Source organism: Marmota monax, unplaced genomic scaffold (assembly GCF_021218885.2).
Source record: "Marmota monax isolate L192 unplaced genomic scaffold, Marmota_monax_Labrador192_F-V1.1 WCK01_AAM20220418_F8-fsc00215, whole genome shotgun sequence".
Classification (NCBI taxonomy): Eukaryota; Metazoa; Chordata; class Mammalia; order Rodentia; family Sciuridae; genus Marmota; species Marmota monax.
The window spans coordinates 114,873-140,989 of record NW_026695214.1 but is presented as its reverse complement, the minus strand read 5'-3'; the positions used below and the strand labels follow the sequence as shown (position 1 = coordinate 140,989).

Genomic DNA, 26,117 nt, shown 5'->3' with positions numbered 1-26,117 from the left:
GGAAAAGCTTCAGACGCTCTGCTGACCTCACTGGGTGGTCCTCCTGCAGTACTCACTGACCCCTTGGGGAGATGAGGTTCTGCTGGGTCAAGCCTCTTGTTCCCAGTGATCAGGCCTCCCTAACCTCCTTCCAGGTGCACAGCAATAGCTCAGAAAATGAACACCTGCAATGCCTGAACTCAAGCCTAGCTGTCCACCACAGGCCTGCACTGGGACTCTGCCTCACCCCCACATCAACAGGGATTGAGCTTGGGGTTCAGAAGCTGAACTCTTCCTGTGATGTGTGGTTTCCCCTTGCCTCTGGAGGCAGTGACAAGTAGGACTAGGGCATGGCCCTGCTGGCTATAACCCCCTCCACTGGATCCAAATCCTTAAAGCAGGGTACCCAATCCAGGAGCTGTCAGTGCACTGGAGTTGGGAGAAGGGGGAGTGTGACCCCTCTGGGTTGGCAGAGGTCTGATGTGCAAGGTCCTGTGACATCATCTTAATTGGGGTGGCCACCTTCATCCACCCAGCCCTGGGCCAACTAATTCACACTGCACTCTAGTACCTGGCACCCGGAAACAAAGGGAACAAAGGTAGGTATCCTGGGCTCACATACCCTGAAGCAGCCTGGCTCCAAAGGACCCCCTGGGTGAGTTTTGTGGTGCCCCTCATTTCAGATGGAGGGCCTGGCCTACAGCTCTGAGTGAACTGACCTTCAGTCATATATGCAACTCACCCTAGATACCCAGAACAGAATCCCATGGCAGGGTGCTGCCCAGAAACGTGGATGCCGAAGCCTGATGTTCCTAGCCCAGCCAGTCTACAATGGCAGTGTGCACTGACCAGACTCTTTTATTATAGAGTGAGAAGTGAGAGTTCCAAGGTCTGACCTATTCCATGATGGGTCCATCTGGGCTTTCTCAGGCCCTGGATGAGGAAGGGGTCGTGCCAAGTGGGGCCCAGGGACATCGTTCAACCAATATTCAGACAGAGCTGTATCCCCACCCTACAGCTAATGGGAGGCGCGCGCAAATCAACACCAGAGATTTAAACCCGGACCCAGTTCCTCGGGCCTGTGAGCCTACTTTCAGACGGGAAATGGTCCAGTTCTTCGTGGCCAGGTCTCTGACTGTCCCCTTTATGGACCTTGCCCTACCTAGAGGGTCCAAGGACGTGGAAGAGAGGAGTGATAGGCCGGGCCCCAGGTTCAGTCTGGAGAAAGGGATAGGGCAGGGAAGAGCGGAGTGGCGGTCACGGAACGCAGCAGTAGCCAACTGCGTGGGGGCGCAGTCGATTCCTGGTGGGTGTAGCCAGATCCCGCGTCAGGTCGCAGGGTGCGCAGCCAGGTGGCGCTCCAGCAGCGCTCTGTGCGAGAAGACCTTGCCACAGGCGGGGCAGGGAGCACGCTCCGGCCGGTGTGTGCGCATGTGCACATTGAGGGAGCTCTTCTGTGTGAAGCGCTTGGCGCAAACTGCGCACTGGAAGGCGCGCACGCCAGTGTGCGTGACCATGTGCTTGAGCAGGTAGTCGCGCAGAGAGAAGGATCGCCAGCACACTGCGCACTGGTGTGGCTTCTCACCTGGGGACAAGGAGGGCAGAACATGCGTCGGACCACTCAGCTCTCCCAGGCACCCGTTATGGCAGGGGCTCTGGTCCTCTCCCCTCCCTAAGTAGCCACGACCCCCCAGGATTAAGTGCCTGTCAGGGAAACTTCCCAATTCTGGAGTCCTCCTGCTCCACAGCGAGCCCCTCTCCTGGACCCACACCTTCATCCAAGGGTGCCGTTGTCCAGCAAGTAGGCCCCAGCAGGGAACCCTGCCCTGGAATATCCACTTGTGTCTGGACTCCCCACTAGGAGCTCCCTGGACTTTCACTGGGCCTATACAGGTAGAGCCTTCTGAACTCTCTGACTGCCAATCACCATTCTTTTTCCCTTTTTTATCTTGTGGATTGAGTCCAGGTATGCTGTGCGGCTGAGCTACATCTCCAGCCCTTTTTTTCTTGGAGGGGTGTACCACAGATTGAACTCAGGGACACTCGGCCACTGAGCCACACCCCCAGCCCTATTTTGAATTTTATTTAGAGACAGGGTCTCACTGAGTTGCTTGGTGCCTCACCATGGCTGAGACTGGCTTTGAACTGGAGATCTTCCTGTTTCAGCCTCCCCAGCCACTAGAATTACAGATGTGCACCCCTGGCCAACCTTCTTAATGTATCTGAGATAGTGCCTCACTACGTTGCACAGACTAGCCTTGTGATTCTCCTGCCTCAGCCTCCTGAGTTGCTGAGGTTAAAGAGGTGTGCCATTGCACCCCGCTGTGCCAGTTACCATTTTAAGGACAGTCTGGTAAGGCCCAGCATGCCTGGGCAAGGGGAGATCAGGGCACATGTGCCCCTTCCTGCTGGAATCCCCAGTCAGAATCCTGACTGTCGCCACTGCACTGTCCCCAGGGTGAGAGGCTGCACTCGTCACCCTGGACTGCAGGGGAGGCAGTCATCGTGCGCTGACAACGTTCATCTCAGCACCAAGGGATCCCAGGGCAGCGCCTGCTGGGGTGGGCTGAGGGCGCCTGTCTCCAGACCAACCAGGCTTGGCCACTTGGCTCAGGCCACACATGTCTTGCAAGGTTGGCACTCACTACCTTGGGGTCCTGGCAGCATTCCGCATGCCAAGCACCCAGCTTCCCTGTCCTCCCAGGGCAACCAGATGGAGATTCTGAGCTGTGACATCTCGGTCACTCCCCAACTGAGACAACACCGACGCTTTCCCACGCCTCAGAGTCAAATCCCAAGTTCTGGCCCCTGAAGAGCCTCCGGCCTCACTCCCACTGTAATGGTTTTGGTTTTCCCGCCAATGGTCAGCTCTGCCGGCTGGCCAGCTTCTGCTTTCCATCCTCCTGTCCCAACCCAGTCCCCTAGAAACAACCTTACCCAGGACCTACCCGCCACCATCCCAGCCACCTTCCTGCTCTACTGCTCCCTGGCCAAGATGAGAAGGAAGTTCCCCATGGTCTTTGAGGCCTGGTTCCCCTCTAGGGGCCTGTGCGGTTCACATACTGTGGCCATGTCTTCTCCTAAAACTCCTCTAGCCCAAAGGGCTACTCCTCAGCCTTCATTCAGCTGCCCCTCTGCCAGCTTCCCCCACTCTTCCTAGGTCAGGGAACACACCTGACTGTACCTCAAGCCCCAACCACCTAGTGAACAGCTGGAGAGATGTAGGAGACTACCTGGAGCTCTACCCCCATACCCCAATCCCTGCTCCATCTCTCCTGCCCCCCTCCAGGCTCCACCACAAACTTTTCAAAGGCCTGGATTTACAGGTGTGCACCCTATCCAGGCTCAGGATTCCTCATCCCCCAAAACAGGAGGGGAAGACACAGGCAAGAGTACCTATTACTCACATGAGACTCCCCCCCACATGCCTCATATTTGGAGGGTTCAATTTCCAGCCCCCCTGGGGTAACCAAAAGCAACAAAACCACATCAGTGCCCAACTGCCCCTAGGGCTTGAATCTCCAATGACCAAGGGGCTGAGAAAGGTGGTCCTCCCGGATCCCCTGGGCTCACCAGAATGGATGAACATGTGCTTGGTGTAGTTTTTCCGAGAGCTGAACGTCTTACGGCAGTGACTACACTCGTAGGCAGGCTGCTCTGCTCCGGGAACACGTACAGGGGTACCTGAAGGGGCACTGGCAGGCACCACAGGCGGGGCCAGGGCTTCCCCAAGCTGAGTGCTGGGGGCGGCCTCAGGCTGGAGTGCAGGGTAGAAGGTGGATGTGGATGTGGGTGCAGGAGCTGGCCCTGATGGTGTGGGAGGGGTTGGCTGGGGTGGCCCCGGCGTGCCCAGGTGAAAGGGGAAAAGTGCTACAGGCATTCCTGAGGTTTTCACGCCAGGCACACGGGGTCCTGCCAGGGAGCAGTCCGGTGGGGCAGGGGTCTCAGCAGGACAGCCTTCTGTGGCAGTGCCGCCCTCCTCGTGCCAAGCAGATACATAGCTTTCTGGAAACACGTCCTCGGCCACCACAGCCCCGCGAAGGAAATCTCTGCCTGCACTGCCATAGTCAGTGAGGCCAGCAGATGCAGGTGGGTCCTCTCGAGCGCTGTCCGCAGCAGCAGTGAGGAAGCCAGTTGCACAGTCAGGGAAAGAAGGGGGCGCCTGGCCCTCACCTGGGCCACCACCTTCACCATCCTCGCCGTCGGTTTCGCCATCGGTGTCCTCCTCATCCTCACCTCTATCCTCAGGGACTGGAAGTACTGGGTCTGCATCCGGACCCTCTATCTTGGCTGGGAGTGCAGGCAGCTGAAGACGTGCAGGCTGGCGCTGCTTGCGGCTATGTGCTACACCAGGGTGCCCAAGGGGTCGTGCAGCCAACAAGTGACGCAGGCGGTGGCGCAGCTGTGCAGGTGCCAGCGGTGGGGGCACCGGTGCTGGCAGGGGGGCTGGTGCAGGGGTTCCTGGGGCACGAGCACGTGCGATAATCTGTGTGCACTCATCTATTACTGTCTGGATGCGAAGCACGGATGCAGCTGTGAGCACCTGCAGAGCCTCACCCTGTGCCACCACAAGGGAGCCGCTATAGAGGAACTCAACCAGCTGGCGCACAGTCTGTGCAGGCACCACTGGTGGTACGCGGATCTCCGAGTGGCCAAGCAGCAGCTTGTCCTGAAAGAAGGGGGAGCCTGCAGCCAGCACGCAGCGGTGTGCTCGCAAGGAAGCCTCACGGATGCGCACAGTTACATCACAGAAGTGCCCACCAAGCCTCTGTCCATTGAGGGTCTCAAGCAGTGATCGAGAAAAGTTCTGCAGGTGGATGTGGTGCACTGCCTCCGCAGCCGCCATCTACATAGGACAACAGAACCGGGAGAGGAGGTCAGCCCAGGACTCTCCTCTCCCAGTGTTCAGGTCTCCTCAGCCCTTAATTTGTAGCAGGGCAGGGCCAAGGGTGCACTGCACTCTAGACCTTGCCCACCCCATATCTCCCCAGCAGCCCCTCACAGTCCTGGTTCACAACACACAGGACTCAGCCACCTCAAGTCTTCTTCTGCAATGCCCTCTGCCTCCACAGCCCCCAACATCCCTCTGGAAAAGGGTTAGGCATATCAGTTCCCAGGTGTTCCCCCATCCCTGAAGGTGCAGGGCTTACCTCCTCCTCTTCTTGGCCCACTCCACCCCAATTAAAATATCCTTAAGTAGCCAGGTGCGGTGGTGCATACCTGTAATCCCAGCCACTGGGGAGGCTGAGGTAGGAAGACCTCAAATTCAAAGCCGCCTCGGCAACTTAGCAAGGCCCTAAGAACTCAAGGAGACCCCATAACTACATAAAATATGAAAAGGGCTGGGGATGTGGGTCAGTGGTTAAGTGCCCCTGGGTTCAACCCCCCAGTTATAGCTATATATCTCCATCCATCCTTAAGTAGCCTCCACTCTCCCTCTGAATGTGTAGCTCTGTGTAGAGGAGCTAGGAACCCCCATTTAGGACCAGCTGCCCTGCCTCACTTAGCAGATCTTCATACAGAAACACTAGCCAGTGTTCATTCAGCTAGTTGTGGCCTCCACTCTGCCTGTTTTTCTTTTTTTGGTCTTCCCTTTGTACTTCTCAATCTTACTGCAGCTGATTTCCTGTGCTGACCCAGGAATGCTGCACCAGAATGGGGTTACATTAACTGGAATATGCAGGTCTTCACAGGTGGCACATCTGCTTCCTGGTCAGATCCATTTGGAGTATGCCTGGTCACATAAGAGTGAAGGTAGAAAGCTGGTCAACAGCTGGACAGGTGCCCCAGGGTGTGTGGCATAGAGAGGCGTTATCTATGGACCATGTGACTGGATGGGTAAGGGTGAAGCACCAGCAGGCCACAGCCGGTGTGAAGCCATGTAAGGAGCATGGCTGAGCAATCCTCATGCTTCTTGTGAACTGTGACCCTATGATCCAGGCACTGCCCAGCCTCAGTCACCAGAAGGGGGGGTACCTCCAGGGGATTCTGAGAAATTGCTACTTCACCCATCAAGCAGGTGACCAGAGGGCACTGGGCCTGTTTTTCTGTCTATGGAATAGGGTAGTTTACTCGGGTCATCTTACACCCAGAACGTACAGATTTCTGGTCTAAGAAGGAGAATCGACAAACCCTGAGACAACTCTCCACCAACTTGTCTCTCCAGGGTCACAACCCCGGAGTGGAGCCCTACTTAATCCTGCCCCTATACCCTAAAGATCTGTTGGGGGTCTCAGTCTCAACTCTTCCCTCCCCATTTGCAAAAATCATCTTCCAGCAAGACCCCCAAGCCACTATGCACCAGTTACCGATGAAGTAACATTGCTGGTTCCCTCCACATCGGCCACCTCCAGGTTTATTCCCCAACACATCAGCCAGAGGGGGCCTGTACGGACCTAACAGACCAGGACCCTTCTGATCTCAGAACCCTCCTCAAAGAAGCCAAGCCTTTGCGTCTACAAAGGCTGGTCTCCGCCAGCCGCACCCTTCTTCACGGTGCAGGAAAGGAGGGCGGGGCACAAATGTGTGCTGCAACCCGCGAGGCCTGAACCCTTTCTTCTTCCGCCCCGCCCCGCCCTGCTCCCTGAGGGCTCTGATTCCACAGCCCAGAGGCCGCGGGGCGGTCCCGGATTCCTCCCAACAAAGGCCCACCCTCCTGGGACGGGCGTCGCACACTCGTAGCCCAGTCTTCGCCCACGCGCTGTCCTCCAAGAGCCGCGACCCGCCCTGGGCACCACGGCTGGCGCCCTGCCCCGCGCGCGGAGCCGCCTCTGACCCGCTGCGACCGCCCGCGCTGCAGCCCCGCCACCCCGGGTTCCCCCGCTGCACCCTGGCCTGCGTGGAGCTCCGATCCTGCAGCGCCCCCTCGCGTTCGCAGCGTGCGCTCCGAGCCCAGCCCAGGTGCCCCTCCCCTAGCACGTCCCGGCCTCCCCGCCGACCCTGCGGCAGGGGGATGCCCGCCCGACCCCACCTCCGACTCCGGGCCCGGCAGTGGCCGCCTCCTGCTCACCAACTCCCAGGCCGCACTTCCGGGCCAGAACGCCGGCGGAACCCCGGGCCGTGGCAGGGCAGGCGGAGCGCTAGGTCGCAGCACGTTTCCTGAGTTCTTGTGGCTCTTTGCCGCCGCCGCCAGGCCGCACTTCCGGCTCTCGTCAGAGTTGGAAACAAACACACAAAACATCGCCGAAGCCGGGGCGGCAGCGACGCGAGGGATCTAGGACCCGGGCACGCTTCCGGCGTCGCCCTGGTGACGGGTGGGGGCGGGGCCAGAACTGTCACTCAGCTCGCATTCTGCCTGGCTGAAAAGGGCACAGGAAAATTGAAGGTGAGGCCTGGCTCTGTTGTGCAGGCCTGTAACCCCAGCCACGTGGGATTGCAAGTTCGAAGCCAGTTGGGTAATTTAGTGAAACCCGAGCTCAAAATAAAAGTAAAAAGCTTGGGGATGTCACGCAGTGGTACCACGCTCTCCACACTTGCACGGCATGCATGCAAACCCCAGAAACAACAACGGGTCTAGTCCTGGTCTCATTGTTCAGACTCTGAACCCTCCAATGTGGGCCCCCCCCCCCTACACACACACACACTGGATCTGTTCCTATTACTTTGACAACCCCTCTCATCTCAGGTCATTACTCTTCATCCTCAGGTCCCTGGCTGGAGCCCACCTGGAGGTTGGCTCAAGTCATTCTCTCCATCTGTAGCACCCTTTCACACAGCTTAGATGTCCTCAGCGTCCTCCCTGACTTCAAACCAACCCGCATCTTTTGTCCAGGAGGTTTGCCAGGGTAAGAGATCCTCTGTGTCTTTCAACTTGGTGCCTGCTGCTCTAACACAGGAACAGGCAGATGCTTCACCCTGCCCTGGCTTTCACTTAGCTTGACCCTGCAAGATTCTCCACGATTTTGTACCCAGAAACTGTAAAAGTGATCATATTATCTGAGTAATTACACTGCATGGTGAGAGGGGCTGTGTAGTTGTAATTAAGGTTATTAATCAGCTGATCTTAAAATAGAGGATGAACCTTAATTATTTAGGTAGTTCCCAGGTACTTTCCGGGGTTCTGAAAGTCAAAAGAGAAAGAGCCTTTGAAGGTAAAGAGTGCCAGATGACGGAACGCAAGACTGGAAGTCTGAGAAGAGCCCTGGACAACAGCCAGCAGGAAAACAAAGCCCTCAGTCCTGCAGCAGCATGGAACTGGATTCTGCCAACCATCTGAATGAGCTGGAGTAAGTAGATTCTTCCCCAGAGCCTCCAAGTAAGAGCTCCCCTGGCCAACACCTCAGTTGCAGCTTGTGAGACCCAGAGCAGACAACCTGCGGAATGGTGAACTGAAAAAGACAATGGTTTAAGCCACTGAGTTTGTGGTATTGTGTTACAGTAGCAGTAGAAAAGAAGTACCCTCGGGAGACCCAGGGCCTCCACACAGGAAGAATCTGTTTGTTCTCCTGTTTGATGAACACAAACCCTTCACCTCCCTCTTATCAAATGCTTCATTTCTGCCTTTCCAACAGTCATCAGGCACCTCACAGAGGAGCTGTCACTACTCCATCCTACAAGCACTGGGCCTTGGGGTAAAAGTGAGAGGCATGACTGGAGGAGGCCCAGCTGAGTTTGGGAAGGGCAACTGCAAGGGTGGTGGAAAGAGGGTGGTTCTCCCTTGGGCAAGGCAGGTCCAGGAACTATGGGCTGAGTTGCAGAATGGTACTGTGGAGAGAGGCATGTCCCACTGGCATGTAAAAGGGGACTACAGGGAAGACAAAGGACCTACCTAGGCGGCAAACTCAGAAGGTCTGCCCAATAGACTCAAGGTAAGGGGAAAATCCAAGTAGCTTCAGCGAAGTTCTCAGCCCTGAAGGAAGAGGTCTGGTGATTGAGAAAGACGTGAAGATGGAGGACCTGGACCAGGAGGTCAGGAGGGGTCTGGGTGGGAAGAACCAAACACTGACCACTCTCAGGCAGTCAAGGGCACCCAAGAACTGTGGCCTCCAGCGTCACAAGCCTGAAGCAAATATTTATTTTGCTTCTTTTTCCCAAGACCTTATTGTAGTGGTTGTACTTTCTTGCTTTGCACTAGATACTGGAAATTGAATTGGGATGCTCAACCACTAAGCCATATCCCCAGTCCTTTTTTTATTTTTATGAGACAGAGTCTCACTAATTTGCTGAGGCTGGCCTCAAACTTGTGATCCTCCTGCCTCAGTCTCCCTAGGATTACAGACATGTGCCACTGAGCCCAGCTCATGTGAGTGTTCTGAGGAATGAATGACTGCAGTAGAGGACACCAGTTTAAGGAACCAGGGAAGAGCTACGTGGCCTGTATATATTGAAAATCTGAGGCCAGGCCCAAGATGGGAGAAGTAGGTACCAAACAGATCTGAAAGGAGTAGAAGAAATTGAGCTCCAGCGTGACTGGGCTCCCTGAGCTGCTGTTAGACCAGGACGCAAGAAAAGACCAGTGACTCCAATTAAAATCAAATTAAAGCAAGCTCATTATTTTGACCGGCCGGGCTGCCTCTCCCACCCAAAACTGTGGGAATCAAGACAGCAACAGCAGTTTTCCTGCAGCCCAGCTTTATAGCCCAGAAAGTTACACAAAGGGGGGTTACAGATAACAGAACTCTGACAAGCATCACACGAATGGTAGTTTACATTTTTGCTGGCCCCAACATCAGAATTTATGAGGACCATTAGAGCCTCAGAGAGGGTCGTTGTCTGGCCAGGGAAAGCCAATATTTATGAGGTGTCTCTAAGTTTCAGAGAGGGCTGCTATCTGGTCAGAGAGCCAGGCAGGGGTGAGTTCAAGGCCCGGGCAGGCATTCCAAGCAGGTTCAGAATTTGCAGTAATTTACAGCAAAGCCGAAATTAGCTTTTCATGGCTTTGTGGCGAGATGGCTCCCATTTTTAAGAAAAGATCAGGTTGGGTCTATCATTCCCCCCTTTTCTTATGTGTCCCTTTCAAATATTTGATAGGGTAGGAGAAGAGCACTGAGGGAATTTTAATCCCTCAGGCAACAGTCTCCAACTTTTTAGAACTCACCCAAAACCTGTCTCCCTGATTTGATCTGACTTAATTAATTACTTATATTGACAGTCTATTTTTGGCTCCATTGTTGTAAGAAGAGGGGCGTTGCTCGTTTTGGCTTCTTCTGAGCTGAGAGGGGGTGACGTGAGGGGGCATGGCGTGAGGGACATGAGCTCCCTTTTAGAAGTCAGTTTGGTTTGAAGTCTGGTTGGGGAAGAACAGGTTGTAAAGTCATCTGGGGATGGGTGCTTCTATGAGAGAAACAAAAACCATGAGTACTGCATAAATGTCGCAGCAGCTGGAACATGTCACTGTGCAGAAGTTCCCTCACCAGGCCTTAACATCCCCAGTTATCAGGACTGTAAGTACAACATTTAACTTTTAGGGTTACAGTTGTCCCTCCCCATAAGGTACAGTTTAATAATTTAATGTCATCTGATCTTGCAAAATCCTTTTACTAGTGTGACCTCTGTGTCTAATAGAGAAACCTTTAATTCTGTTACTCAGGGCTGGATAATCAAACTAGCAAACACCAAGCCTACCTGTGTAGGTTAGGAATATCTGTGGGCCTTAAACTAAAAACTTCTGTCTCTGGCAGCTCCTCTTGATAGTCTCTTTTTATAGTTATCAGGCATTTCTGTCTGAGAATCCTTCTTTTCAGCCTCCAGTCTTACTTATTTTGGGAGGTTAACATAAAGTGTATACCTTAAAATATTATTATCATTATTATTATTGTCATCATTATTATTTAAAATGCCCAGGAATGGCTGTGTTTTTTTTTAAAGAGAGAGTGAGAGACAGAGAGAAAGAGAGAGAGTGAGAGAGAATTTTTTAATATTCATTTTTTAGTTTTCGGCAGACACAACATCTTTGTTTGTATGTGGTGCTGAGGATCGAACCCGGGCCACACGCATGCCAGGCGAGCGCGCTACCGCTTGAGCCACATCCCCAGCCCCTGTGTTTTGGTTTTAATGTCTTTGCTAGGTGTTTAAGATGAAGCAGTCAAACTGACTTTTGTTTCTATCTATTGTTAACAGTCAGCGGAGTTTCCCTGGGAGTCCTGGGGAAACTTGAGAGCAGCTTGTCAGTTCTGCTAGTGCTATTTGCGCTAGTATGGGTCCAGGTCTTGCTGGACCATGTGGCTTCCCTCAGAAGCATCAGGGATGTCTCCCTTCTCTGATGACCCTCCTCTTCACAGCAAATGCACTGATTGGCTTTCTGTCCTCCACTGGTCTCATTAATCTCCCTGTTCAGGAGGTTATGTGGCCCAGAGTTGCAAAGCTCTTTAGAGAAGTCCCCTGTTCCCTGGATTCAGACTGACTCAGAGGGCAAGAGCCAAATATTGTTTTTTTTTGGCCCTTTTAATTTAACTTTAATTTTAAAACTTAATCTTAAACATCCAGCAAATAAATTTTAACAGCCTTATATTAAGAGTACTGGGCTTTAATGTCTATAACTTTACAATTATTTATCTTTTTTATTAATTGGGATCTGTATTATCATATCTGTCTTGTAGGTGATGGCTTATTATCTTAAATTAACCCATGTTGTGTTCTTAAAGCAACACTTCTGTAAAACACTAACAGGGAATCTTTAGACCATTTATAAGGAAATTACAAAATAAAATTAACAAGAGTAAAAACATTTAGTTCATGTAATAGCTACCCTGAATTTTGGCTGAGTTATACATTATATCCCCTGTTTGAGATCCTAGTAATCTTGACAGAAAAAAACAAAAAAACAACTTTTGAACATAACTTTAAATGAACTAAAATCTGGCCTACTGCTTTTGTAGTCATTCTCACATGTAGTAAGATGGGACACAGAGCCTTGTTGTAAGGGTCCGGCAGACGTCGGAGGAAGAGACCACCAAGAGACCGGCTCATGCAACAGCAAAAGGGGATTTATTGAGGATCCAATCCAGCGTGCTGGGGCTCCAAGCTCACTCAACAAGGGAGAGCGGCCCAGAGCCCAGAGCAGGGGTTGAACAGTGCTTAAGTACACTTTTTGGGGAGGGCGGGGGCTCTGCATACATCAGAGCAAATCATCATGAGGCGCAGGAAAATCAAACAACAACTCTCAAACTTGATTAGCACATTCATTGGCAGGAACAGGTCGGGCGGGAAGGGGGGGTACATTCAAACTGATTGGTTTGGGCCCTGAATGCCTACGTGCCAAACTGCACAGGGTCCTAGGTTATTTATCTACTGGACAGTCCCAGGAATTGTTTTAACAGCTCCAGGAATTTCAGGTTTTGGGGGTGTAGCATAGGAACTTAACAATACCTGGTCCTTTACATTTTAACTCAGGCTTTGCAGCTTAGAAACTTTACGATACCCGGTCTTTTACACTTTAATTTCAATTTCTTTTACTCTTACATTGTCTCAGGTAAGGCAGGGCTCTTTATAAATCTTAAGTGTTCTAGTTCTAAAGCTGATCTTTGCTTTTTAAATATCATTTTACAAAGTTTACATAAATTGTTTGAGGTCACATGAACATTAGCTAACACCATATGATATCACATTTAAAACATGAATTAAAGAAAGGCTGAAAGTTTTTAACCTTTACATAGATTAGGCTCTCATTAACTTAAAAATACATTTAAATTGTTCCCCAATGTAAAAAGTAACATAACACTTTACATATCTTATTGATAACAGGTAAATAAATTCCCAATATATTTTTTTTACCAAACAACTTTAGAACACCAGCTTGATATAATGCTCTTTAAAGCTTCTACCTTATAGACTTGTATACCTGGAAGATATGAGCACATTAATAGCATCACAATTACATTGATGTTTCTATATTAACCAAGTTTAGCTTTTAAAGAAATGGCAGTACAATGCTCTAAAATAACAGTTCTTATTTAACCAGTTGCTTAATTTTTATGGTTGCTTGCTCTAGAAAAAAATAAAACTTAATAAACACAATGTTATGGGTAAACTTATGTTTTAAGAAAATTTTGTCTTTTTAACACATGACCGATTGTAAAAACAAACTTATACAAACTTATATAGTAAATAAATCAGATATCTAACAAAAGTACTCATGAATGAGTAATCCCATATCAAATTTACTTTACTTATTTATCAAAATATCAGACAAATGTATTGAACAGTGTTAACCATTTTTTCTTGTTGAAAGAAAAGTCCTAGAACCAAGACATATTAGACATTTTATAGACATTAATATTTTATTAGTTTTTTTGAACACCTAGAAAAACTTGTAAGCGGGGCTGGGGATGTGGCTCAAGCGTTAGCACGCTCGCCTGGCATGCGTGTGGCCCGGATTCGATCCTCAGCACCACATACAAACAAAGATGTTGTGTCTGCTGAAAACTAAAAAATAAATATTAAAAAATTCTCTCCCCCTCTCTCTCTCTTAAAAAGAAAAGAAAACTTGTAAGCTTAAATTTAAAGACATTAATTTTTATCTGTTTATCCAATTTAAATTGAACCATTTAAATCGCATGAATTAAAGATCTTTGGATCCACTTTTTAAATTTGTTTTTATGAGCGCTCCTTATATATGTTAATTTGTATATCATATATATGATATACGGACATATGTACATATAGACATACAACACATAACACAAGTGTGCACACATAACAATATTAAAGGCCTTGTAGCTTTTTGCAGGTGAAATCTCCATTGCAATGTTTCAGAAACTCCACAGTTGGTCAAAGATAGAACTGATCAGAAAAACATTAACCTAGGTCTGTAGGATCAAAATCATGAGCTCAAAAAAATACAGAATCTAAGGAAAAAAAACAAGAGTCCTAGAAAAAATGACTGGCCAGTAATTAGTAAATACCACACAATTTACTTTTTTTTTTTTTCCCCTTAGGCCTCAGATGAGTCTCCTACTGAGCTTGCAGGCTTCTTTCATTTGCATTTCAACCTAAGTCCTGGCTGAGGTCTGAAGGAGCCGGGAAAAGCTGCTGTTCTGAGCAGACACCTCAGGCCTAAGGCATTTTAACCTTAAGTCATAATATTCAGGTTCAGATGTTGAAAATTATGATACAAATTTAAGATACAATTCACAAAATTCTATATCTTTACATCTTGTTTTGTCAACAGATCCCATACTATGATTTACTATCCTTGTCCAAATTAATGCACTGGTACCCACAGTGACATCTTCCCAGGCTACCCAATTCAAAACTGGTGAAAAAAAAACAAAAACCTGAATGATTGGGAAGTTACTTGCCAACTTGGAAGTAGAGTTCTTTAGTTTTCCATCCTAAGTATTTAAGTTCTCTGGCATGAATTATCTGAAATCATAAACTAAACAATTACCTAAACCCAACTTTTAACTGCAAGATTGTGCAATGCTTCAAAACCCATTCAGATACCAGATTGTTACAATGAAACATCATCTTTTAGACACACATTCAGCCAAGATCATTCCCAAGAAACAATCTATAATATCAACACTGCTATTGCCCATGTCTTAAAGGGCCAGAAACAAAGACACAAGACAGACAGACAGAAAGGAGCTCCAGACTATGGATGACAGACAGAAACCTTTAAAACAGAGAAGATAAGAGAAAAATCTCCTACACCAGTGGCACCATAGATGTCCCCAAAAGGGGACCAGATGTTTTCACAGAGGGGCAACCTGAAATGTAAAATCAAGGGTCTCGGTGGCGACTTTACTGCATTTAGTGTCCCCTTTTTCTCTTTCTCTTTTTTTTTAAGAAGACAGAGGTGGCATAATCCTTACAGTGCAGGGAAGGAAGGAGGGAATTCCCTGAAGCAACAGGGCTTGGGCAGCTGCTGGGAGTCCCTCAGTCCCTCCTTTTACTTACAGGATTAGCTCCTCTGGTTTGGCACTTTCCATCTCCTAACATTTCAGTAGTCAGCTCTCAAAAAGTTCGGGGGGGGGGGGGTTGGTATCAAAATTTGTAACTGAAAGTTCAGTTCCTGACCTTGAAGCCAATTAATGCCAATTTAATAATGAGGACAGGGTTTTGAGAAAAAGAAAAAGGGAGGTTTATTGCTTTGCTAACAAAGGAGAAACACAGGGGACTCTGCCCAAAGCTTGCGACTCTCTTGATCTGGAGGGACAAGGGGTTTTAAAGGAGTCTCACTTGTTAACCTGGGAGATACTCAGTTCTCATATCCCCAGCAGGCATTGCCCTCTGCAGTGGGTGTGCTCCAGCAGCCAGCTAGGGGCTTCTCTCACCTGCTTAACAAAGGGGGGTAAAGTTCATTGCAGTTCCTTAAAACACAGTCCAAAGGGGTGTCAGGCTTACTTGCTTTATTACCCATTTTCACGTCCAATATCCTTAAGTTTTTACCACAGAAATCACACAACAAAAGGCACAAAAACAAACAAACAAAAAACATATAGAACACAGAACAAAACACAAGAAAACAGAAACCCGGCGCCGAAACAGAAAAACAGAGGAGCAATGCAACGTCTTGTCTTGCGAAAGCTCCCGGGGTAGGAGCGCGTGCGTGCCCGTCGGCACCTCTCTACCCTTCCAGGGGAATTCCCTACAGAACAGAACAGAGGACAGAAGGATTCTCGTTACTGTCCCGGACAGGAGTATATGTGAGCCTCGCCAGGCCACCTCTCTGTCATCAGAAGAGATCTATCTGCTGCTATCTGGTCAGAGAGCCAGGCAGGGGTGAGTTCAAGGCCAGGGCAGGCATTCCAAGCAGGTTCAGAATTTGTAGTAATTTATAGTAAAGCCGAAATTATCTTTTCATGGCTTTATGGCGAGATGGCTCCCAATTTTTAAGAAAAGATCAGGTTGGGGATGGGGATGTGGCTCAAGCGGTAGCACGCTCGCCTGGCAGGCGTGTGGCCCGGGTTCGATCTTCAGCACCACATACAAACAAAGATGTTGTGTCCGCCGAAAACTAAAAAATAAATATTAAAAACAAATTATCTCTCTCTCTCTCTCTTTAAAAAAAAAAAAAAAAGAAAAGATCAGTTGGGTCTATCACTTGTAAGGGTCCGGCGAAGCGTCGGAGAAAGAGACCACCAAGTGACCACTCATGCAATTGGCAGAAGGGGATTTATTGATCTAGCATGCTAGGGCTCCGTGCCCACTCAAGAAGGGAGAACAGCCCAGAGCCCCGAGCAGGGGCTGAGCACTGCTTAAGTACACTTTTTTGGGAGGGTGGGACTTTACATACATCACAGTCTCCTTTAACAAATCATCATACACCACGGGAAAATCAAGCAACAACTCCTAAACATGATTAGTTCATTCATTGGCGGGAACAGGTCAGGCGGGAGTGATAGGTCAGTTCTAAACGGGGGTACACATTTAAACTGATTGGTTTAGGCCCTGCAAGGCCTACTTGGGAGATCACACAGAGCCCTGAATTATTAAACAACCAAGCAGTCAGGGGGAATATTTACTGGGAGGTTCCAATCATTGTCTTAACAACTACAGGAATTTCAGGTTTTGCAGGTAGCATAGAAACCTAACAATACCTAATCCTTTATATTTTAACTCAGACTTTGCAGCTTAGAAACTTTATATACCCGGTCTTTTACCCTTTAATTTTTATGCTTTAACTTCAATTTCTTTTACCCTTACACACTGACTGAGGCATGGATCAGTGGACAAAGGCATCCACCAAGGCATCTTCCAGGGCCCCTTAGCTGTGTCGGTTCACAGCCTCTCTCCATCCTGCATCACTACCAGGGGAGCTCATCATCCAGGGTCACCCTCTCTGGCTATTACTGTCTAGAAGAAAAAACTAATACCCAAGTCCCATTCTGTGAGTCTGGTCTGTGCCAGATGTGGGAGGCAGGTCCCAGGATTCAGGATCCATGGAGCATGCTGATCATGCTCCATGGAAACTCCTCCCCATATGAGGCAGATGGGGTAGATTCTGAGAGGGGTCTCTGGCAAGGCAAGTAGCAGCAGAGGAGGGTTGAGCCACAGAGGAAAAAATGGAAACCTCGGGGCTGGGGATGTGGCTCAAGTGGTAGCAAGCTCGCCTGGCATGCGTGCGGCCCAGGTTCGATCCTCAGCACCACATACAAACAAAGATGTTGTGTCCGCCAATAACTAAAAGAAATAAATATTTAAAAAAAAAAAAAAAAAAAAAAAAAATGGAAACCTCAAGACTTGAGTTGACACTCCCTACGGGCCTCCTAATAACGGAGTTTGGAGTCCCAGGAGAGTTCTGTGGAGGTGGTAGAAGCAATGGGTGGGACTAGGCTTGGTGCCTTTAGCATTTACCAGAAAAGTAAAGGCATCCAGAGATTAAGAGTCTACTGAGAGGGGTGGAGGCAAAGAATGTCTGAAAGTTAGAAAAGGTTTAAAGAGCTTTCATATGTAAAAGAGCAACTCAGGAAAGACCTTCACTGGATGCCCTGGGGCTAGGAATTCCCTGCCCATAGGATGTGGCCTGAAGCCTTCACATGCTGCCTCCAGACAGCTGTTTCAGTTCAAGTGAACAATCCAATCATCCTTGGTAAGATTTACCATGTGGTGTAACCTCACCACCCTCCATTTCCATCCTTCTGGTGGGCTCCCTTGACCCATTTACTGTGAGTCGCTGTCCCGATTCCTGTTCCCCACTAATATGACTTTACTACCACTGTGCACATTGTGGGCAGTTCACATCAACCACACAACACAGCCTTGGTCCCTGCCCTTGCTGTCTCAGTCACTTTCCTTTGGGCTCCTGTGCCACCTAGATGTTGTTAATCTTGTCAGCTTACACTGCTCCATTCAGGAGCATCTGGTCTGAGAAGTGGTTCACTACCAAGGTGAGCAACTGAGCAGCCACAACCAGCACAGTAGGAAAAGCCACCTGTACCACACCTGACCTCAGTCACTCCCTCTCTGCCCATTGTGTTGAAGCTGTTGGTTAAGTCTCTTCTTTTAACCAAAAAACATCTATAATAAACAAGGATTGGTTCCTAGAGGCCCATCCCCAGGCACTTCCTCACTACTTGGCATACCTGGTACACATGCCCATGGACCCTGACAGGTAGGGGGTTTGGCCCCTGCCGGGCCCTCTCCCAGGCTGCTCTGGCCCTTGCCTCTGCTGGACCCACAGGCCCTGTCCCAGCTTTCCCCCCCTCCCCTCCCTTTCCCTCCCTTCCCCCTCCCCTCCCTTCCCCCTCCCCCTCCTCCTCCTCCTCTTTTGTTATTCTTATTGCTGTGCTAGGGTTTTAATCCAGTTGCATCCCACCACCAAGCTACATCCTCAGGCCTTGTTTTTTTTTTTTTTTTTTTTTTTTTTAAGAGAGAGGGAGAGGGGCTGGGGATGTGGCTCAAGCGGTAGCGCGCTCGCCTGGCATGCTTGCGGCCTGGGTTCGATCCTCAGCACCACATACAAACAAAGATGTTGTGTCCGCCAAATACTAAAAAATAAATATTAAAAAAAATTCTCTCTCTCTCTACCTCTATCTCTCTCACTCTCTCTTTAAAAAAAAAAAAAAGAGAGAGGGAGAGAGAATTTTAATATTTATTTTTTAGTTTTCGGCGGACACAACATCTTTGTTTGTATGTGGTGCTGAGGATCGAACCCCGCTGCACGCATCCCCAGCCCCTCCTCAGGCCTTGATTATTTTTCAGTACTGGGTATTAAACCCAGCACCTTGTGCATGCCAGGCAAGTACTCTACCACTGAATCACATTCTCCACCTTTTTATTTTTATTTTGAGACAGGGTCTCACTGATTTGCTCAGGTTTTCCTTGAACTTGTGATCCTCCTGCTTTAGCCTCCAGAGTGGCTGGGGGGAAAGTAACCATTTTATATTTATTTATTTATTTACTTACTTATTTATTTTGGTACAAGGAATTGAACCCTGGGATGCTTAACCACTGAACCACATCCCCAGCCTTTTTTATATTTTATTTAGAGACAGGATCTGCTGAGTTCCTTAGGGCCTCGCTGAGTTGCAGAGGCTGGCTTTGAACTCACAATCCTCCTGCTAGGATTACCCAAGCTGCTAGCATTATAATCCTCTACCATCGTGCCCAGCTGCAAGGATTCATAAGTTTAAATTGAATGTCATTATGAGTAGTGGGATAAAATTCCAGCTGCCCTGCTTGGGGCATGAATTATTCCTTTGTCTGACATTTAGCAATGTGCACATCCTGCCCCTTAGTTGTCCATAGCTATCTTGGTTATCACTGTGCTTGTGTTCACATAATTTTGTTTTGTGTAAAAATTGTCCCAAAGCTCAAGATTAGTGATGCTGATGCTGGACACAGTGGTGCAGGCCTGTCATCCAAGTAGCTTGGGAGGCTAAGGCAGAGGACCACAAGTTTGAGGCCAGCCTTAGCAACTTAGTGGGGCCCTAAGCAACTTAACTTAAAAAAGTCTAAAATATAAACGAAAATACAGACTTGGGTTGTGGCTTGGTGTTAGAGTTCTTGCCTAGAATGTATGAGGCACTGGATTCAATCCTCAGTACCACATTAAAATAATAAATAAAATAAAATAAAGGAATTGTGTCCATCTATAACTAAAATAAATAAACAAAAATAAATTAAAAATAAAGGGCTGAGGATGAGGATGTGGCTCAGTGTTTAAATGCCCCTGGGTTCAATCCTCAGTACAAAAAAAAAAGGAGTATTAATGCTGATAATTTTATTACAGAATATTACAGATTATAATTGTTATTTTTGGGGGGCTGGGGATGTGGCTCAGGTAGTGCACGCACCTGGCATGCACGGGGCTCTGGATTCGATCCTCAGCACCACATAAAAAAATAAAATAAAGATGTGTGTCCACCGAAAACTAAAAAATAAATATTAAAAAAAAATTCTCTCTCTCTCTCAAAAAAAAAAGTATAATTGTTCTTTTTTATTAATTTCTGCCCAATGGATAAATTAAATTTTATGATAGGTATGTACATCTGAGTATGCTCTGCCTGCTCAGGTACCCAAGGCAGCCACATTAATACCAGGAGCCTCCTGTGTAAACATAAGTAGATAATTCAGGCATGCTCTGGGGAATTTGGCTTGAGAAATTATGTTTTTCATATTTTAGCATCTAATTATCAGGATGCATTCTTCTATAAGCAAGAGCTGGGGCCACATGTTCCCCTGAAATAGAGTTCCCTTCGGAAAGGCAAGATTGATGCCAAGTTCTCAGAATGAGGAGTAGCTAAAAGGCAGCATGATATGGTAACAGATGGGTATATTTTTCAGACTCTTTCTCTCTGTTTTGCAGTGCCGGGGCTCAAACACATGGCCTTGAACATGCTAGACAAAAGCTCTACCACTGAGCCATATCCCCAGCCCTTTTTATTTTTTATTTTGAGACAGAGTCTCACTAAATTGCCTAGACTGTCCTTGAACTTGCAGTTTTCCTGCTTCAGCCTCCAAGAACCTGAAATTACAGGTGTGCCCATGGCTCACAGCTTGGTCACAGTTCTTTCTGATGCTGAAGTTGTATCCTCAAATTTCGCTTCTGTGTCCTTTTAACATATCTCTACCATTTTGAGGCATGTCTTAACTTTATTGCGTATCAAGGTATTTCAGATTCACCTCAGACATTGCCTGGAATCCTCGAATATGCCTTCTCTCCTAGGTGCCCTGCTTCCGTTCTGCAGGGGAAAGTACGAAACTCTGGGTGTCTACTGTCCCTTTCTATCCTTGCCCTTCATGGAAGACATAGCTTCTTTGGGAAGGCAGTAGACAGAAGAGGTGAAGACAGCCAATCGGTCCAAGAGTGGGTTGGATTCATACAGGCTAAGGTGCTCTGATGGACCACTTTTCCTCTCTAGAATTGGGTTTCCCATCTGTGATATAGCAACTGCACTAAACTGAAAGTGACTCTAGTTCCTGGAACCTTTAAGTGTTACTTTATTAGAAATAATGGTCTTTGTAATAATGATTAAGTATCTTGAAAAGGGGACATCATCAGAATTATTTGGTGGGCCCTAAATGTAAATTGACAAGCATTCTTATAATAGAGAGGCTGTGAAAATATAGACTCACAGTTCTAGAAGTGAAATCTAAAATCAAGGTGGTGGCAATGATTTTGAGGATACTTCTCCTTGCATATTGGGGTGAGAGGTGAGAGCTCTCAGATCTTCTTATAAAGACATTAATCTCATCATGAGGCCCCCACCCACTTGACTTTATCTAACCCAATTATTACCCAAAGGCTGCATTTCCAAATACTATCACATTAGGAATTAGGGCTTCACCATATGAATGACTGGGGACATAATTTAGACCATATCACTGACAGGCAGAAGAAGATGCATTTGGAGTCAGAACCCAGATTTGAAGATGGTGGTGTTAAAGATCAGAGTGATACAATCACAAGCCCAGGAATGCAGCCCAGGAATGCCTAAAGCTACCAGAAGCTGGAAGAGGCAGAGATAATCTTCTTTTGGCTTCCAGAAGTGTGAGAGACCAATTTTTTGTTTCAAGCTATCGAGTTTGTGGTAGTGTTAGAGAAGCCACAAGAAACTAGTGGAGGAATCACAGAGATTCCAAAGAGTAAATGAAAAGAGCCAGTGCTTTCTCCAGCAACCTACAGGGACAATGATCTTTTGTTTTCACCTTACTCCCACCGATACATTCCCAACATGAAATGTTGAAGTGGCAGTCAGATATGCCTCCCTCTGCTAAAACCTGCCAGCTCCTCATGACAACTTGAGAAATACTCAATCAAAAACTGTGTATGATACTGCACATAGTAACTGCATTTATATCAATACAAGCAGGAGGGAAACCCAAATGCAGTCAAAGGAAGTGCAGGCTGGGCCTGCTTGTAGCCCTAGCTACTTGGGAGGCTGAAGCCAGAAGACTGCTTGAGCCCAGGAGTTCAAGTCCAGACTGGGCAACACATTAAGAGACAGTTTCAAAACAAAAATATTTTTTAAAAATGTAAATTGCAGGGTACTTATATAATGAGACTGTACACATGCAGGGCAGGGAAGGAACTAGGGCCACATGTGGCCACATGGATGTGCATTTAGGGTAGAAGCCAGGCAGAGAAGTGAAAACCCCATGTGTGTTCATGAATGGGCAAATTTTTCTAGGAGGTCAGGATAACAGCTATAGGGGAATGAAGGGCTCACGATAGCCAGTAATGTTTTTAATATCAAAGCTGGTTTTCTGGGGTACTCACTATACATATTTCTACATATCATAAACCTCCATCAAAAGGTTAGACAATTGCAGGCTTGGTGGCCCATGCCTGGACTCCCAGCAATTCTTTTTTTTTTTTTTAAAGTATTTATTTATTTATTTATTTTAGTTTTTGGCAGACACAACATCTTTGTTTGTATGTGGTGTTGAGGATCGAACCCGGGCCGCATGCATGCCAGGCGAGCACGCTACTGTTTGAGCCACATCCCCAGCCCCGCAATTCTTTATTTTTATTTTTCAATTAAAAAAATTTATTTTTCGGGCTGGGGATATAGCTCAGTTGGTAGAGTGCTTGCCTCACATGCACAAGGCCCTGGGTTCAATCCCCAGTACCACCAAAAAAAAAAAAAAGGAAAAATTATTTTTCAATTAAAAAATCTATTATATAGTTGTATATAGATAGAATGCATTTATTTTTTTTATTTATTTAAGAATTTTTTTAGTTGTAGATGGACACAATATCTTTATTTTATTTATTCATGTATTTACGTGGTGCTGTGGATCGAACCCAGGGCCTCATGCATGCCAGGCAAGCGCTCAACCACTGAGCTACAACCCCAGCCCCTATTTTATTTATTTTTATGTGGTGCTAAGGATTGAACCCAGTGCCTCACATGTGCTAGGCAAGCGCTCTACTACTGAGCCACAGTCCCCCTGGAATTCTTAAGACTAAGGCTGGAGGATTGCAAGTTTAAGTCCAGCCTTGGCAACTTAACAAGACTCTCTCATAAAATAAGAAATAAAAAGGAGAGTTATGGCCAGGCCTGGTGGTACAAGCCTGTATTTCTGGTGACTCAGGAGGCTGAGGCAGAAGGATCGTGAGTTCAAAGCCAACCTCAGCAGTTTAGCAAGGTCCTAAGCAACTGTAAGACCCGGAATTAAAAATGCCTGGGGATGTGGCTCAGGTGTTAAATGCCCTGAGTTCAATCCTTGGTGGTACCAAAAAAAAAAAAAAAAAAAAAAAAGGAAAAGGAAAAAAAAAACAAACCCAGGGATGTAGCTCACTGGTAGAGCACAAGGTTTTAGTCCCTAGTCCTGTGGCAGAAGATGAAGCCAAAGCAGCTGTGTGTGTGTGGCAGGGTTGGGGTAGGGGAGGTGTTCAAAAACACCAGTTCTTGTGGTCCCCTAGGAAGAATTCAACAGAGGTGCACAAAGTATAGACATGAATTTATTAGAAAAATGAGAAATGAGGATCAGGTACACTGTAGGGCACTGCACAGACGGCCTCTGAAGAGAATGGAGTGGCTTTTTTTTTTATTATTTATTTTTTAGTTGGACACAAGACCTTTATTTATTTATAAAATATTTATTTTTTAGTTATAGATGGACATATCTTTATTTTCTTTTTATGTGGTGCTGAGGATCCAACCTAGTGCCTCTTGCGTGTTAGGGGAGTGCTCTACCTCTGAGGCACAATCCCAGCCCCAATTTATTTATTTATTTTTATGGGGTGCTGAGGATTGAACATGTGGCCTCTCACGCGTTACGTGAGTGCTCTACCGCTGAGCCATAAACCCAGCCTCAGAGAATGGAGTGGCTTTTATGGAGTCTGGGGTTTTTAAGGGTTTTGGTTTCTTACCTTAGTTTCTCATTCCCTCTTTAAGTGTTTTTTTTACCCTTTTTATTTTGTGAGGTACCAGGAATTGACCTCAGGGGCACTTGACAACTGAGCTACATCCCCAGACCTATTTTGTATTCATTTTAGAGACAGGGTTTCATGGAGTTACTTAGTGCCTCACCGGCTGAGACTGATTCTCCTGCCTCAGCCTCCAGAGCCAGGGTGAGCCACCTGGCTTTTCTTACCCTTTGTATAGCCTTCAGCAAATTTCCTTTGTGAGGGTTCAGATGACCTGGTCACAATGTGAGGGTTGTGAGGATCTGATCACAAGGGATTGGTGTTACATGACCTTGAAACAATCCTTTCCTTAAAGAGTTATAATTAACTATTACTGGGCGAGGTTTGGCTCACCAATTTCCATTTTCCAGATGTTTGCCTTTTGTGATAAAGTTCCCTGTGATTCCCAGTCCTGTGACTTATGAACTCTCTTTGATATATATGTATGTTGTACTGCCTGTAAAACGCAGTACAACATACATATATGTCCATCCCCTACCCCTAATCACCTGCTCAAGGTTAAACCATCTACCTACAGTAGGAAGAAAAAAATAAATAAATAAAAGAAAGAAAAAAGTCCATAGACCCCGGTTGGAGATACAGCTCAATGATACAGTTTGCTTAGCATACGCCCTGGGTCCATCCCTGATACTACAAACAAAACAAAACAAACCTAGAAACAAAATTAACTCTTCCAAAAAGAACCCAAAGAACCAGAAAACAACACTCTCCATCCCAAAGTCCAACAGAGACAGAAAGCACAGTAGTATTTGCCAGGGGTTAATGAGAGAGCAGAATGGGGAGTAATTGCTGACAGGTATGGAATTTCCCCCCACTTTTTTTTTTTTTAAGTTGTACATGGACACAATATACCTTTATTTTATTTATTTATTTTTATGTGGTGCTGAGGATCAAACCCTTTGTGCTAGGCAAGTGCTCTCCACCCTAGCCCCTGGAGTTTCTCTTTGGGATGATGAAAATATTGTAAAACTGGATAGAGTTGGTGGTTGCAAGGTATTGTGAATGTATTTATTATTTTTATTTTTGGTACTCAGAATTGAATCCATGGGTGCTTAATCACTGAGCTATATCCCAGCCCTCCCTCCCTCCTTCCTTCCTTCCACAGAAGTCAGGGGCACTTAACCACTGAGCCACATTTCCAGCTCTTTTTAATTTTTATTTTGAGACAGGGTCTTGCTAAGTTGCTTATGACCTCACTAAATTGTTGAGGCTGGCCTTAAATTTGTGATCCTCCTGCCCCAACCCGAGTTGCTGGGATTACGTGGTATGCTCCACCATGTGCTACCACTGTATATTTTATTTATTTATTTTGGTACCAGGAATTGAACCTAGGGAGGGATTAACCCCTGAACCATATCTCCAGCTCTTCTTATTTTTTATTTTGAGACAGATCTCACTAAATTACTTAGGGACTGGCTGAACTGCTGAGACTGACTTTGAACTTGTGATCCTCTAGCTTCAGACTAGATGTAGACTTTATAGTGAGCTGGGCTTGGTGGCACATACCTGTATGGGAGGATCACAAGTTCCAGGGCAGCTTCAACCGTGTTTCTCCTTTGCTACCAAAGCAATAACAGTGGTCTACTTTATGCTTTAAAATTGCAATCTGTTTATTTACTTATTTAGTAGTGCTGGGGATTTAACCCAGGGACTTGGGCATACAAGGCAAGCACTGTATCAACTGAGCTATATATCCCCAGCCCTGCTGGGGATAAATAGGTTTAAAAAAACCTATTTTTTTAAAAAATATTTATTATTTAGTTGTAGTTACACAAAATATATTTATTTTATTTATATGTGGTGCAGAGAATCGAACCTAGGGCCTCACAGGTGCTAGGCAAGCTAGCTCTAAGACTGAGCCACAACCCCAGCCCCCCCCCCCCCACAAGCTAGCTCTAAGACTGAGCCACAACCCCAGTCCCCCCAAGCTAGCTCTAAGACTGAGCCACAACCCCAGCCCCCCCAAGCTAGCTCTAAGACTGAGCCACAACCCCAGCCCCAGCCCCCCCCAAGCTAGCTCTAAGACTGAGCCACAACCCCAGCCCCCCCGAAGCTAGCTCTAAGACTGAGCCACAACCCCAGCCCCCCCCCCCCACTTTTAAAGTGGACACGTTTCTTTCTTTTCCTCTGTCCCTGCTCCTCCCTAATTACTCCCCACTCCCTAACCTCCGGGAAAATTACCTTTGTTTCCCAACCTAGGCAGAATTATCTGTCCTTGAGCACACACACCCACCACAGGAACAAAGTAATACAGACTTTGGGGATGGTACAGGAAGATCACAGAAATGAATACCTCCCAAATTAACAAGTGAATTAACAACTCTAGACTGAGAACTCTGAGTCACCTCTTTAACACACACACGTTTCTCCTTTGCTA

The 26,117-nt window shown here is 47.1% G+C and overlaps 1 protein-coding gene, 1 long non-coding RNA gene and 1 other non-coding gene across 5 annotated transcripts; 2 read left to right on the top strand and 1 right to left on the bottom strand.

The window, feature by feature from the left end:
- Positions 1–783: 783 nt before the first annotated feature.
- On the bottom strand, positions 784–7,159 carry Zbtb45 (zinc finger and BTB domain containing 45). 3 transcript variants are annotated; one of them, XM_046430870.2, is made up of 3 exons: positions 6,950–7,159; positions 3,553–4,825; positions 784–1,564 (listed from the first exon to the last, which is right to left on the bottom strand). In XM_046430870.2, exons 1-3 carry the CDS (start codon positions 7,157–7,159, stop codon positions 1,308–1,310), a joined length of 1,740 nt encoding a protein of 579 aa, XP_046286826.1. In that variant the 3' UTR covers positions 784–1,307. The 3 variants fall into 3 exon arrangements, with proteins under 3 accessions (XP_046286826.1, XP_046286827.1, XP_058430723.1); XM_046430871.2 differs by having other exon boundaries at positions 6,989–7,159; XM_058574740.1 differs by lacking the exon at positions 6,950–7,159 and adding an exon at positions 5,200–6,751.
- A 17-nt stretch (positions 7,160–7,176) lies between these two features.
- LOC131423702 (uncharacterized) lies at positions 7,177–13,313 on the top strand. The gene is made up of 3 exons (XR_009225607.1): positions 7,177–7,303; positions 7,625–7,763; positions 8,013–13,313. It is a non-coding gene; the product is annotated as an uncharacterized LOC131423702 (long non-coding RNA).
- A 9,056-nt stretch (positions 13,314–22,369) lies between these two features.
- Trnav-cac (transfer RNA valine (anticodon CAC)) lies at positions 22,370–22,442 on the top strand. The gene has a single exon. It is a non-coding gene; the product is annotated as a tRNA-Val (tRNA).
- The last annotated feature ends 3,675 nt before the right edge of the window (positions 22,443–26,117 follow it).